This window comes from Watersipora subatra, chromosome 3 (genome assembly GCF_963576615.1).
Source record: "Watersipora subatra chromosome 3, tzWatSuba1.1, whole genome shotgun sequence".
Lineage (NCBI taxonomy): Eukaryota > Metazoa > Bryozoa > Gymnolaemata > Cheilostomatida > Watersiporidae > Watersipora > Watersipora subatra.
The window spans coordinates 63,403,287-63,418,852 of NC_088710.1; the positions used below are offsets into that span (position 1 = coordinate 63,403,287).

Consider the following 15,566-nt stretch of genomic DNA (forward strand, 5'->3'; position numbering starts at 1 on the left):
ACCGTCAAGGGGAGCACTAGAACCGCTCAAGACTGGAGAAAATGTGTATGTTTGCACACTAGAAGAACAGCCAGAAGAATGACAGAAATGGCAGAAGGAATGACAGCCAGAAGAACCCTGGAATGATAGTGCCAAATCATGACCAGCTGAGATCATACATTGTAAGAACTGGGTTTTCTCAGATGAGGGCAACAGAGCTCATCTGAAATTAGACAGGAGTGCTGATGCTAGAAATGCTGAGATGTCTGAGGCTAGAGAACCATGTCAACATGCAGCATGGAGATCAACGACTGAAGCCGAAATGTGTGTGTCAATTTTTATTTCAAGAATCTTCCAAGAAAAGGGGAATGCTGTGATATTGTTAATTAGAAACGTAGAAAAACTGGTTAGAAAACCAATGTTACCTCGCAATTAAAATCTTAGACTTTTGGAAAATTCGCAACAAGAGGCAGACGGAAGAAGGCGGCAACCACCATAGAATGTTCTTCTAGACTTTATAGTAAGTTCAGGTCTGGCCAGCCATTTTATGTAGATTTCTCGAATGCTGACAAACTACAACACCAACTGGTAATTACCAAAACATAACAGAGTTAGGTTTGGCATAATTGTGAGGCAAACTCAACGTGATACATAAACTATAGATATTCATTCTTAGCAGGTGTTTGGTGCTGTAGTGTCATGTTCAGATTCCTCAAATCTTTATCACACAATGTGTTAAATTATTGGAGTAAAATTAAATGGTCTATTGACATCCGCGTTTGAAGACATATATCTGAAAAACCTGATTTCAACGCTAAAATATTAGGATTGTTTGAGGCAAATAAATGAAGTCATCAAAATGCCAGTTCAAATATATCCGCTACTATCTAAGCGTCTTCGCAATAAAAGCATATAAATCATAGTTTTAGTTACATTCTCAGATTGTTATCACTTCTAAAGATAAGTAGGTTGTATGAAAGTGTGTGATATAGCCGCGTCTCAGATTAATTGATAATAAACGATGCTTGCAACAAGGCATTATTTATTTCATTTGCTAAATTATTTTAGCTATGTAATGACTGTTTTACTTACAACTGTTCATGTCACACCTAACGTGTACGACTGTTATATTCATGTTATATACGCCGAGCTTGCGCAAATGAAGAAGTATGTACAAAGCCACGGTTTATTTACCACAAATCAAACATTTTAGTAAGCATTCTCATGACACTAATTATTATCAAGGTTAGTTACTCAATATAGTAACAGTAATCAGTCTCATTAATAATATTAGCTCTCATTATGTTATATAATATTAAAAGATGTTAAACGATTTCACATATTCTATTCATAAACCAGAGATAGTAGTTTTTAGTATAAATAAAATTGTTGCACTATGGATTCCTATCGATATTTGTCAAATATGTCATATTTATATTCATTTAAATTAATATGAATTTATCTAATTAATCTTCAAAGTTTGTAAAAATATAATATAAAAAAGATTTAATTTGTGCTGTACTTGAGTAAAATGCTAAACGGCTACATGCCTATGATCGCACCAAGCTACTAGCTACGTGTATATAATTCTTTGTAGGGTGTATGAGCTCAGTGATGTGAAATTATATTTGCAGTTAATAGTGAAGTGCTGTACATCATCACAAGTTACTTATATGTCAATCAGTTACATCTCTTGTCTATAGCTAGACTTGAGGCAAATCCAACTATGTAGGTTGGGAACGACCGAGCTAAAAATGATAATTCGTTCATTAGTGATTATTTTTACTTGATTTCCTCTGCCATTTTATGATGTTTGACGTTATTTTATGTTTTGGTTAAAAAATTACCATCACAACTTTTTATTCCAAATTAATGATTCACTAGTAAACAATATTGTACATTTGAGATGTTAGTTATTTCATCAAAAAAATCAGACCATAAAAAGCTTCGTTAGTGTGAGCAGCAGTACATTTTCTATAATTTATTTGCAGCACAACATTGACACATAAAAAAGCTTGAACGAACATGTCTGAGCTAAAACAGAAGTCACCCGTTGATGCAAAGCAAATGCTTCTGGATTTTAAGGATGCTCTAGAGAAGTTTAAAGAAAAGCCAGCAATGGTATGTTTTTAGGTTTGAAATTTATGACGATTATGATTTTACTCATCAAGTGCACATCATTAAACCGTTGAACAGATTAATAATTAGTAAGTTCCTACAGCAAGTAGTTCACAACTGTTTATATTATGATTGTGCAGTACACGGCTTCAATTTACATGTATACCGATTGTTTATTCTTATGTCTGTATAAAAGATAAATATTACCAGTATCAATCAAACATGACTAATTAACACCTTTAGTTAGTTAAAATGAATATCATTGTTCTCTTCATCAGTGCTTTGCCTATTTCAGGTGATGTGCGTTTTGCAGGAGCTTGAGCAATTCAAGTTGATGACTCATGAGTTGTTAAAGGTAAACCACCTTACATAATTTTTCAAGTCACTCAATTTCAATGAAGTTTACTGTGATGATGTAAAATCATTGTTTGTTATTGCTGTTGCTTTCAGGATACTTCTATAGGAAGGACGGTCAACGGTTTTCGCAAGCATAATGGATCAGTTGGTGAGCTAGCAAAAAGGATAGTTTCTGCTTGGAAAGACCTGACATTAACAGCACTCCATGCGCCACAAGTTTCATCAAATAGTTTACAATTAAATAGCAGTAACAAGGTGAAGGACTCAGCTGCTATAAATAAAGCGCTTCATGAACATTACAATACTAGCATGCTTCCTTCCAAAGTTACCATTAAGGTGGAGAAAACTGACACACTTTCGACTGAACAAACGCAAAGTTCTGTTTCTGATTCACGCAAAGACTTTTCTAGTGAACCTGCCACAAATGCTTTTGAAGGATTTCCAAAAGCTGAAGAGATAGATTTAGGTAATTCCCATTCCGATAATGCTCAAATACTTTCAGAGCTGGTACCTATCAAAAAGGAAAATCTCTCAGACAAAACATCAGTCAATAGTGAAGATAATAATCATCACAAAGACAGTAAAAGGAATAACAAAGAGTGTTTGAGTAATCACTCCTTGTCTATGGAAAGCACAATCACGCATTCGAAGAGCTCCAAAAAAGATACAACTGTATCAAATTCGCCTACCTCAGAAAATCTTCAACAAAAAAAGATGAAGGTAAAAAAAGAAAAGAGAGGTCTTTCTGCTCCTGAAATTGGAAAAACCAGCAAACCCAAGTTAATACAAGAATCTGATGATAGCGCAGCTGTCAAAACAGATATGGTTTCAATTTCCAATGATGCTTGTTTTGAAAATGCTTTAAAAGGTACCTCAATAAAGAAACACAAAAAGTCGAAATCAAAGTCAGATTCGCGCAAAGTAAAAAAAGAAGTTGAGTCCGATTTGCCATCTCAGAATAGTAAAGCTAAATATTTAGGTGCTGAAGGTTTGAACACCTCTACAGATCTGGAGAGCTTGCATGGATCAGTAAGCTTTTCAAAGCCAGCGCTTGAGCCATCACCAGTCAAGGTGTCACCCAAGGAATTGCTAACAAAAAAAGAGGAGCACGCTAAAGAAATAGTCTCTAAAAAAACACTAGCTTTGGCAGATTATAGACTGCTTAATAGTGTTAAAAAGGAGTGTACAGCTGATCAGAAGACTTCACCTAGTATGGATAAAATTGGTGATAAACGAGGCATTAGCGAAGATGTTTCTAATGATGAAAAAATAAAGAGGACTAAGACTGCCGATATGGGTTGTTCATTTTCCCAATCTGATGTTAACATCGCAGACCCTATTATCTCTCTCAGTAAGTTGCAATCAGATCTAAATCATTTTATGGATGTTATGAATTATAAAACAGCTGTTGATGATTTTCCTAAAACTAGTGATGCTCAAGCTGAACACTCCTCACCTGATGTTTTAAAAAGTAATGCTGCATCTGGTGGAAGAAGCAAAAAAGCATCTCGATCGTCTAGTTTGCCAAAAGCATATGCTAGCTATTCTAATTCGAAAGAAGAGATCTCACCATTTGCAGAAATGAAGCCTGGCACCTACGCATCAAAAGAACAAATTTGTGGAAACTCTCCTGTTACAGAGAAGCATTGCTACAGTCCATCTCAAGGATATCTTGGTGAATCTGACAGAAACGCTGCGAAGTCGAGTGTTACCAGTGGTGCATCTAAAAGTTCTTATAAGTCTTGTACGAACACAAGGACTCCACATGGATCCAGGCATGAAACAGATGGTTCACGTTTGTCTAGCAGAGACACCGATAAGCGATACCACTCAACTGATGAGATAGATTTACCCTCTAGATCCAGCAGAGAATTCTCTAACAGGTCACACAAGTCAGGTCGAGAATCTAACAAATTGTACAAATCAATTGATGATTTGGAACATCCATTAAAATTGGATCAAGATTCAAATGATTCATGCAGCTCGAGTCAAGATTCTGGTAAGTTTCACAAGTCAAGCCGAGACTCTCATAAATTGCATCATTCACACTGTGATACCGATAAACTACGCAAGTTGAATCAAGATTCTAATAAACCATATGAGTCAAAGAAATATTCACAATCCCACCACTCAAGTGAAGATTATGCTAAATTATGCAGGTCAACTCAAGATTCCAATAAGTCAGATAAGTCGAGTCAAGATTCAGAAGAGCTGCACAGGTTGAGTCGAGATTCTGATAAGTCGCACAAGTCTAATCGAGATTTTGACAGATTACACAATTCGAGTCGAGATTCTGATAAGTCACACAAATCAAGTCGAACTTCCACCAAATCATATGAGTCGAATCTAGATTTGGATAAGCTGCGCACACCCAGTCGAGATTCTGATAAATCACATAAGTCAAATCGAGATTCTGATAAATCGCACAAGTCAAGTCATGATTCTAACAAATCACACAGGTTAAGTCGGGATTCTGACAAATCACACAAGTCAAGTCGAGATTCTGACAAATCACACAAGTCATGTCGGGATTCTGAAAAATCACACAAGTCAAGTCGGGATTCTGACATATCACACAAGTCAAGTAGAGATTCTGACAAATCACACAAGTCAAGTCGGGATTCTGACAAATCACACAAGTCAGGTCGGGATTCTGACAAATCACACAAGTCAAGTCAGGATTCTGACAAATCACACAAGTCAGGTCGGGATTCTGACAAATCACACAAGTCAAGTCGGGATTCTGACAAATCACACAAGTCGAGTCGGGATTCTGACAAATCACACAAGTCGAGTCGGGATTCTGACAAATCACACAAGTCGAGTCGGGATTCTGACAAATCACACAAGTCGAGTAGAGATTCTGATAAATCACACAAATCAAGTCGAGATTCACATGAATCAGTCAGAGAATCATTTGAGTCGGATAAATCTGGCACAAGAGATTCAGGGAACAAGTCACGCAAGCGAAAGTTATCCGAGGGAGGTATTGATGCCACTGGTGGACAGTCTTTTGAAGCTTTACTGGAATCGTCGCATAATACCATTCATAAGAAAAAGAAGCCGGCAACCCTTGAGCAAAAAATAGCAAAGACCGTTGCGGAGGTTAGTAACTGTTTACTTCAAGTTAGGTCAGCTTCTAGGCATGAGTCTAGTCAACTTTTAAGATACTCTATACTCTATTCTAATGAGGTACAATTGCATGTCACCATCATCAACAGAACCTTCCTGCTGTTTGAGTTCCAGCGCGACTCTAGGTAGAGGAAACATTTTTTAGCTAGTACCTGTCTGGGTTGTGATAAGTTCTTGTTAAAAGCATTATATATTCTATTCTGTAAAACCTGTTTTTTTAAACATGCAACGAAGCATGTTTTGGTCTAATTATTTTTGTTTTCTTAGCAACCTCTCCCGCAATCTTACTTGGATGACCTTCCAGAGCTGCTGACAGATTACAAACCCTTGCCAAGGGGAAATATATCTGGTAGACATGAAAAAACTGGTTAGTGTTATACACAATCTTACTAGCAATGTACAGCGTTTTCTCATGATTTTTTACGTGCCAATATGAATATGTTTTAGCCAACCGAATTGTAAACCTGTTATCAATTCCTGACTTTATTTTTCTGCAATGCTGTCAGTTAAAAGTTTGGTCAAAGTTATATATAATTAGGCACTTATTCTTTGCTACATCATAATTTTATGATTTGAGGTTTACCAGTGTAAATGGTTAAAATTAATCAAAGATTAGCTATGAGGTATTTAGAATAAATATTTCTGTTTGCTTGTGAAATGTTGATATGATACATTTGTTCTACAATGGCAAAATATCTGCAAATTTCATGTTTATAGCCTGAGCATTTTGCCTTGTTGAGCAACCTTGCCAAAACATTAGTGATTATTGTAGATTAGTAGATTATTGTAGATTATATATAGATTGGTTATTATTCTTAGATTATTATAGCAAATTAGACATAAGCTAACATAACATAGAGTTGTAGTTACCAGGGGTGGATTGTAGTTTTAGCATCATTATATTACACAGCAGTTATGCATTACATGAACAAAAACTCTCGATAGCGCTTTTATTTTTGGCATAATTGTATCAGATTAAAACTGCTTGAGAAAATAACTGATCATCGCTGCTGGTCGCCACATAAAATGGACATTAGTGTTAGAGCATCGGCAAGTTTTAGTGGAACCCCCACATTTAGGACGCTTACACACATTTTACCTATCATCAGGTTTGTTCTTAAAAGTAGAAATTTTACCTGTAGTATTTCCGTTCGGGTGTTGAGGTCAGTGTTCATTATATCATTGTAGAAGATGCTTTGTTGTGACGATAGTTGTTCATAATATGACCAAAATATACTCCCTTTTCTTTTCTGTATTTGATCTGTGTACTGAGGAATCAAGGATGTTCACAAGTTATTTTTTATGTTTTCGCGTTGTTTTTTGTTACCATGCTTTTTCTGTGTAATCTCTACATCTTAATTTTTAGCACCAATTAGATCAGTGGAAGCAAATAATTAAAAATTAAAAATCAGTAAACATATTCCTAAAAATAACATGTGTTGCTTTTCAATGTAGTAATCAAGTAACGTGGGTAGGAATGGAGTTGATCAATTTTAAGCGCAATTTGAAAAAAACCAAAAACGCTAAATTTAAACCAGTCTTTATGGATAAACTATAAATCATATCTTCAAATGGATGTGTAAGCATTTTTGTCGCAAATCGAGGAGTGTTTAGATGTCTTAAGAGTAATCTATTGTTGACAGGCCAGAGTACATCTACGCTGTCCTTCTCAGAGATCAAAGCCTCATCACGCTCCGAGTCGGTTTATTCTGGAAAGAGGCGAGGCATGTCTTCTCTTTTTTCTCTGGAGGAACTCTGCATACACGTTCTGAGCAACAATATCGATGGTAAGTAACTTCTGTCTCTTTCTTTAGGTCTTCAACGTTCTGGTTATGCTGTGACTTGATTTCAATAGGTTAGACGACCTTTCTGTTTTGACTTCCTGTTGTATTTGTCACCGTTTAGTAATTTGATTCTGAAGGAGAAGTTTGGGTTCTCTCATTATTTTTACTAATACCCTGGCAGTCTTGAGGGCTGTGAAAGATTTGATTCTGAAGGAGAAGTTTGGGTTCTCTCATTATTTTTACTAATACCCTGGCAGTCTTGAGGGCTGTGAAAGATTGTCAAGCGTATCAATATAGTACAGAGAATAAGCCTATGCGCTATAATAAGAAAATCCTGGATGGCAAACGGTTGGCGCAGGTAGTAGGTGAAGGTTGCCGCAGGTAGTAGTTGAAGGTTGCCGCAGGTAGTAGGTGAAGGTTGGCGCAGGTAGTAGGTGAAGGTTAGCGCAGGTAGTAGGTGAAGGTTAGCGCAGGTAGTAGGTGAAGGTTAGCGAAGGTAGTAGGTGAAGGTTGTAGTAGGTGAAGGTTGGGGCAGGTAGTAGGTGAAGGTTGGCGCAGTAGTAGGTGAAGGTTGGCGCAGGTGAATGTCGCGGGTTTGAATTCTGGTTGATGCGATCTTCTTCCCAGCCTTCAATCGTAGCTTCGGATGGACACGGTTCTTATTATAGTAAAAGTTAGTGATTATTCTGCTTCTTGACTGATAGTATATATAATATGTTATGTAATATGTTATGTAATATATAGAGCAGACTATTCTGGAAGACTCTTGAAAGAACAGATTCAGTTGTATATGAACTCTTCTCTCATTTGAGCCCTCAAAAGAACGCACAGCTGTCTATTATGATTATCTCATGCAAAGCTGATACATTGCCATGTTTTTGTGAGCCATACTATTTTTTGAGATAAATTAAAACTGGTTTATCAGCTTCACTTATTCAATGTTAACGAGTTATTACATGGTCAGAAACCTGAGTAAAAATTTATCTGATGGCTTCATTGTGCATTTCAATTTTACATAAATCTCAATGGTTGCATAAAGCTTGGTACTCACTTCAACTACACACGACATGAACGTGAACTTCACATGTCCTACATGTGAACTGCACATGACATATACATGAATTCCGCATGTCCTACATGTGAACTACACATGACATAAACATGAACTCCGTGTGACCTACATGTGAACTATACGTGACTTATTAAATATGATCTGTGCTTAGCAATTGCGATTGTTGAAAATGTGAGATACACTGTATGCTGTATGAAGTGGCCTAGGGGATGCATGAGAACCAGTCGTGTTACAGATACAGTGAAAACAGATGGAAAACAACAATTGTGTATACATTCATACTGTTTTAGACATAGGATATGTTGGTGGAGTGCCTTACACTCTTTTGGAGCCCGTGCTAAAGAAAGCTAGCCCAAGACAACTCCTAACTATAGAGGACTACAATACAGTGGGTGTTGGCTTTCTCATGGGATTTATAATCTGTTAAGACTTTATGTAGCTCTTTTAACCTGATTGGTGAATGGTTCATATGCTATCTCTAAACTGTACTATGATTGGACCGACTTGTATTACTTCAAAAATGGTTGTTTTAAATACTCAGTAAAGCATTTGGTTGGTTCACTAGTGTAGCTTTCATAAATGGGTTTTGACCATACACTCCGGCCACTTTTATTGCTAGATTACATTGTGCAACCCAGGAAGTGATAACCTGTTTTGCGATTGGTTCATTTTATATAATTTGAACCTGTGTAACATTAGCCTGATGTATCATAGCACGGGTTTATCCTGTATAACTTGGGAATTTATTGGCTCACTCACTCTATTACGACATTTCTATGATATTTAACTCGAGATATACTTGCTGATGCAGGACTTTACGCAAGATAGTGACCCGCTGTGGAAGGAGCACTGCCTTAGAGACTTCAAGGGTGAGAAACCAGACGAGTTTGAATCATGGAGGGAACTTTACCTGGTAGGCTAGCATTTTCCTCTAACCACATATTATTAGGTTTGTTTACCATCTTGGTCTGATCACAGTCGTACACCGCGTCTATTTTTAGTTGTATATAGCAACATATCTCTGGTCATGCACACTTCTGCCCATTATCGATCTTTTATGTAAAATTTTATCTGTGCACCAATTGTGGGGTCGGTTCTCTCAGACCATACGGTTTAAATTTCTAGCGAAAGTTTGAGGAAAGAGAGCTTAAGTTGGAGAGACTTCAGAGCAAGATTGCAGCCACCCAGCAACTCAAATCTTCAGAAGGTAAGATTTAGTCATGTGGCATGTTCTGCTGCTGTGGCGAGCCTCACTCTCGTGTCCTACTAATTCAACTTCAGTCTCCTGGACTTTCAGCGTGTGACGATGCACAGGAGATCACAACGCCCGCAACGCTGCTCTTAAGAGTTGCATTAGGCACGTGCTGATCTGTTGGTCATTTGTATGTAACACTGCTAGATTAATCTCGCATCAAAATTCTTTTGGAAATTTTTCTTATTAAAAGGTTTAATTAAAGAAAGATTGAGGTGAGAAAAAATTGATGTTTTCTTATATGTATTTTCATATCCAACGAATCTGTCCGGCATGATTTACATAGGATTAGACACCATGCTAGGAGGAGTTTACTAGGATACGCTGGACCCTATCAAACCTCTTAAACATTTTGGTTAATGATCGAGGGATCATGCTTGTCAGGTGGCTATTTGCAGCGAGGAAGTCACAGGTGGCTTATGCGATGGCGTCAGCACCTAAGCCTCCTAGAGAGGTTAGAAGACAGCAGGCTAAGTATGGTACGGGCTCTGGCTCTCTAGAAAGCACTGCTAGAGCTGCGGCTATTCAGAAGCAAGAACAGTCTTTACGACCATATCTGTCAAAAGGCAGCGGGCCCTCTCGTGATACCAAATCTACAGGTCGGTTACTGGCCTTTATAATGGCTCCAGTTGCATGATTAGTGCATTAGTATGGTAGTTGTTTGCAATCTGATGAGGTGGGAGATAATTCCTAATTTTAACTGCTCTTTAGTTCTATTGGTGGAATTTCTGCTGTCATAATGAAATATGCATCTTAGTTTATTTGTTACAGTCAAAGTCATCTCCGTTCCGCCATTGATGAAAAAAGCGAGAAAATTTATGAAGAAGTTAAACCGATGACCGTGCTATCGTGTATATGTATTTCATGATATAGCAAGTGTGTTTCTTACCATTTTTGTGCTGTGATATATTGTAAGGGTTTGTATACCTAATCCTGTGCACATTTTTTATTATTTTTATGAACACTGTCTACCGCAGCCGCACATCGGACAATTCATGTAGATAGTATCAGACATATTTACTGGCATATATATTTCACAATTTTATGGTGGTCTAATATTATCGCTGGGAGTAGATCAAACTAGGGCTCCTTTGTTATAAGACAAGTTAAGCGAATGGTCACTAGATAACAGTTAGATGTATTGTAGCTGTGTAACAATTCGTAAAGTTTATTGCCAAATGAAATAGCAATCAGGTCTACTCACTAGATATAAAATAGGGCACCATACAAGTACCTTGGGACTCTTCATCTTTGGAAAGACCTTGGCTACACTGCCAAGGCTTGAAACGGTAAGTTTTGTACATATGCGATTGAGTATTTGCTCACAACTACCATATTTTGGACACAGTGTGTAGAGAGACACCGTTGTGTTCGACTAAGACTCGTTGTGTATAATAAAATAACAATAATACAACATTTCTATTGGTTGAAAGACCTCCAGCAAAAACTTGTCCCCTAGAGACAAGCCATGGCTCACGGGTAGCACCACTAGTTCCATGACTATCAGTTTTAAACCTAAATTATTCACATTTTAATCCACTTCCCTGTTGTAGCTTATAGAGAAGTCTTTAAATTCTGCACAAAGTGGATAGTCTGAAGAATAATGCTCGATGCTCGCAATGTCTATAAATAGTCTGATTAACATGCTAGGTAGCCTTGGCTGGCTAGGTCTATGCGTGAATAGAATAGAGGGTGGCAGCGCGCCTACCCGAGAAGAGCTCAATAAATACATATACAGAACAATAGTGACTGCAAGCTATCATGGATAACTATGAAAATACATCATCTGGAAGGAGGGAAATTTTTGTTGGCATAAAGCCAAATAGGAGAGTGGAATTAGCTATGAGACTGAGTTGGTGACACTCGGGTTGCTACCACCATCTTCTTCGACATTTTCATCTTGCCAATAGTTATAATTGTCTTGCAGCTGCCCAATCACCTCTGGTATGTCCAGAAACGCTGTAAGTAATAATAGTTACAGTCAGTTGCGCAAGAAAACTATTATAAACACATTACTGATAAAGTAATAAAGAATCTAACTCAAGCTTGAAAACTAAAGTAAATTTAATTATTAAAATCAAAAATGTTTCATCTACAAACTTGAATGTGAGTCAACGTCTGATAGTATCTATCACTAAGTGCGAACAGTATCTGCTAGGTGGCTCGTTATGGAAGTGACTCAATGATTGGTCAATTAATGTGCTGGGTAAAAATATCTTAAGTTGTATCAATTTTTTTTTGACAAGAAGAAAAGAAAGAATGCTACTTTTTAGATAAGTTAATGTTTAGTAATTTACCCTAGTAATTTCCTGCGCAGAGTAAACACTGAATACTTTAAGTGGCAACAAATCTCAACATACTACTGGTCTCACTAGAAGGGTGAGAAAGCACAGCATGAGACTCACCATTCCAGCACGTAAACATTTTGTCTAGAAAGAGCTCTGTAAATCCCAGCTGAGATTTGGGTATGTTGCAATCAGATCTTCTGAATGTAGGCATGGCTGCAGGGATATTTCGTTTTTGTTCCTCGTCATACTAGAACAAATACAATAGTACAATGATGGATTAGTAGGTCAGAGAGATTAGATGTAGTACAATGATGGATTAGTAGGTCAGAGAGATTTAGCTGACTGAAAAAATTTCCAGCTTGAACTGCTCGATATGGATAACATGTATCAAGAGATACCTTTACATTAAGGTAATATTGCAACTCAATCTGGATGGTTCGACTAATTAGACAATTAATGTAATTCAATTGATGAAATTATAGCTTTTTATTCTTGTCGTTGAAAGATGTTGATTTTTATTTTTTCTGCTGCATAAGCAAACTTATAAACCGCTTCAAGAAGTTAGGAGCATGTACATGTACATACTTACAGCAACTAAATTTTAAAACAACTGTTGTAGGCTGTTTTTTTTTAAGAATGATTGCCTAGTAATTCTTCCTTAGGATAGTGGCCGATAGTACTTTTCATGATATTAAAGAACTGCCTTGTATGATATTAAGTGATGCTGATCACTATTGCGTGTATATATGCATATACAGTACTGTACTGTATCTAAAATATAGTAATCGTAGATGTTATACTTCTAGTATTTATTCATAATTTTTTAAACCGTCTATGACTAACACATAAGTTGTTTAGGTCTTTCTTAAGCGCCGATACCGCTCCCAATTACGCATGATGTACTATCATTGAGACATAGAAATTACTCCCAAATGCTACCCTTCTTAAACCCTACTCGAATGACGGTATTTTTCGTAAGCGGCTGGCAAGTGGATATAACGATTGTACCTGGTCAAAATACTCCTCTGCAATCCTGTATGCCCATGTGGTCATGAGCTGGCGATCTCGAGCTGGGTTGGACACATCAGCTACTTTGATGCACATTCTCAGCACTTGAGTGCAATTCTCATCTGTGACAGGGATGGATGTTGGTTCGACAGGTATAGGCAAGTACACAAGGCCAGTGCCTCGCTTGCTCTGGGTAACATAAAATAAGGGGGAGTGTAAAACAGAAAACTCTGTGCTCAGCAAACACTTGTAGTGAACGATTATTTCAACGTTCATTCTAACAAGCGTTCATTAAGTTCGTTAAACTACAGGTAGTAGGCTAAGTAATAAGTAACATAATGATAGATTAAGAGTTATTGTCCTTTGCATGCAATCATTAATAAAGAACAGATAACTCTGAAAGTTGCCTTAAGTATTTAAAATTCTAAAAAGCTTGTTCCAATTAATATTCTAATACACGTTTCATGAGCAAGTCAAGAATTTTTCTGGCGAACCTATCAAATAGATATTATGAATCTATTATGTATATATATTATATTAATATATATACTATAAATTATACATATATGATATATATGAATAGATATTAAAAACCAAAACTCTTTTGTAAAATGCATTGATAGATGCAGTATTGGTAATATTAGATAGCCACAACTGCCCAGGATGTATCAAGGAAATAAAACTAGAGGTTTCTCACATTAATCTTTGCAACAATCTTGTGTCCCAAAGACACAAACTAAAATGCTTTAGACATTTAAACAAGTTCAAGAATACATTTATATTAACCTACTAGAATACTAAAAGACTGCTCACAGCATTCTAGTCGCTGTAAGTCACTTTTACTAGTATTACCTGTATGGTAGAGGTTTCTTCGGTCTGCGAACAATTGCCACTCGGTAAAAATCTATTCAAAGAGCATAACAATGAGAATTTTTCCACAGTTTCAAAATGTCTTCCCATGTCCGTGTAAATTACCATGTCAATTATGGTTTTCCTTATTATGTCATACTTCTTCCTGAAATGAATGGCCAACTAAATTAGTAAATGTTCTACAATAAAACAGTCTAAACATGAACATAAGGGAAACACAACTCTTAACTTACTAAATATTTCAGTAAAAATCTATAAATGTCAGGTTGTTTGCTGAGTTGCGTACGCTGACACAAGTTCTTAGTGCTGCTTCACAGGACACTCAGTATTAGAATCATGAATCAATTTAAACAACTCCTATAGATTTAGTTTATATACCACGTTCGCTTATTTGGTAAAAGCCTAGTTTTTCAGGTTCAACATAGGAATATGGTTTAGATCTATGAGTGTTGAAGCATTTATAAACTATACCATAGACATCTATATGTACATTTATAAACTATACTATAGACATCTACATGTACATTTATAAACTATACTATAAACATCTACATGTACATTTATAAACTATACTATAGACATCATCTATATGTACATTTATAAACTATATTATAGACATCTACATGTACATTTATAAACTATACTATAGACATCTATATGTACATTTATAAACTATACTATAGACATCATCTATATGTACATTTATAAACTATATTATAGACATCTACATGTACATTTATAAACTATACTATAGACATCATCTATATGTACATTTATAAACTATATTATAGACATCTACATGTACATTTATAAACTATACTATAGACATCTACATGTACATTTATAAACTATACTATAGACATCTATATGTACATTTATAAACTATACTATAGACATCTACATGTACATTTATAAACTATACTATAGACATCTACATGTACATTTATAAACTATACTATAGACATCTACATGTACATTTATAAACTATATTATAGACATCTACATGTACATTTATATACTATACTATAGACATCTACATGTTCAACTTTTATAGACTGTACCTTTCTAGCTTTATGAAAATATCGGTTTTCGGATTCTGGTGGGTTAGCTGGAATCCAGTAGCAGCATGGTGATTTTCTAACACAGAGCTGTAACAGAAATTATTCAATACAACTTGTTTTGTTAGCGATGTATACATCGTACAGTGTTATCTATTTTAGACTTGCTGAGGCATGCTTTTCGCTAACTCTAATAGTCTATAGTATTTGCACTATCCTGAGTCAAAGCCTTGGAGAAATACTTAGCTATCGATAGGGTGGTGACCTATCTACCTGGTATGTTGTTCGGAGCTTAATTTATAAGTATTGTATCCAGTATTGTATTCTAAGTTATATTTCCAAATTACTTTGTTTAAATTATCTTATAGAAGAACATCTCACGCTCAATGAACTTGGTACACTTAGTTGACTGGCAGTACTTAAGAGATTGTCATACTTGATTAGTCTAACTCATATATAAGTGTAAACAAAGTTACTCAAACACCCTTACTTGTTTATACTTTCTATGTCATCATTATTACTGTGTGAAAGGACACTCTATCAAGTCGTGGGTCTTTGAAAATTATAAAAAGCTGCACTGTTTACTTTTTTATGAAACCATTAAACTATTTACTAAATGTGTAAGCATTAGATATACATGTAAATATG

At 36.0% G+C, this 15,566-nt stretch overlaps 2 protein-coding genes across 4 annotated transcripts in view; one reads left to right on the forward strand and one right to left on the reverse strand.

Moving 5' to 3' along the window:
- Positions 1-1,969: 1,969 nt before the first annotated feature.
- LOC137391347 (uncharacterized protein DDB_G0284459-like) lies at positions 1,970-11,110 on the forward strand. Of its 2 annotated transcripts, XM_068077793.1 has the most exons (10): positions 1,970-2,100; positions 2,393-2,452; positions 2,548-5,559; positions 5,854-5,953; positions 7,230-7,373; positions 8,733-8,830; positions 9,254-9,355; positions 9,568-9,649; positions 10,093-10,293; positions 10,466-11,110. In XM_068077793.1, the coding sequence occupies exons 1-10, from the start codon at positions 2,005-2,007 to the stop codon at positions 10,531-10,533; spliced, it is 3,963 nt and encodes a 1,320-aa protein (XP_067933894.1). In that variant the 5' UTR covers positions 1,970-2,004; the 3' UTR covers positions 10,534-11,110. The 2 variants fall into 2 exon arrangements, with proteins under 2 accessions (XP_067933894.1, XP_067933895.1); XM_068077794.1 differs by lacking the exons at positions 8,733-8,830; positions 9,254-9,355; positions 9,568-9,649; positions 10,093-10,293; positions 10,466-11,110 and having other exon boundaries at positions 5,854-5,959; positions 7,235-7,305.
- The window catches only part of LOC137391349 (high affinity cAMP-specific and IBMX-insensitive 3',5'-cyclic phosphodiesterase 8A-like), a 38,970-nt gene continuing 34,250 nt past the window's right edge, over positions 10,847-15,566 (reverse strand). For both annotated transcript variants that reach the window (XM_068077796.1, XM_068077795.1), the window contains 5 exons: positions 14,922-15,008; positions 13,843-14,005; positions 12,991-13,179; positions 12,100-12,229; positions 10,847-11,653 (listed from right to left, as the gene is read on the reverse strand). In XM_068077796.1, the coding sequence (XP_067933897.1) occupies positions 11,535-11,653; positions 12,100-12,229; positions 12,991-13,179; positions 13,843-14,005; positions 14,922-15,008 (688 nt within the window). In that variant the 3' untranslated portion in view covers positions 10,847-11,534. The remainder of the gene's footprint in view (positions 11,654-12,099; positions 12,230-12,990; positions 13,180-13,842; positions 14,006-14,921; positions 15,009-15,566) is intronic.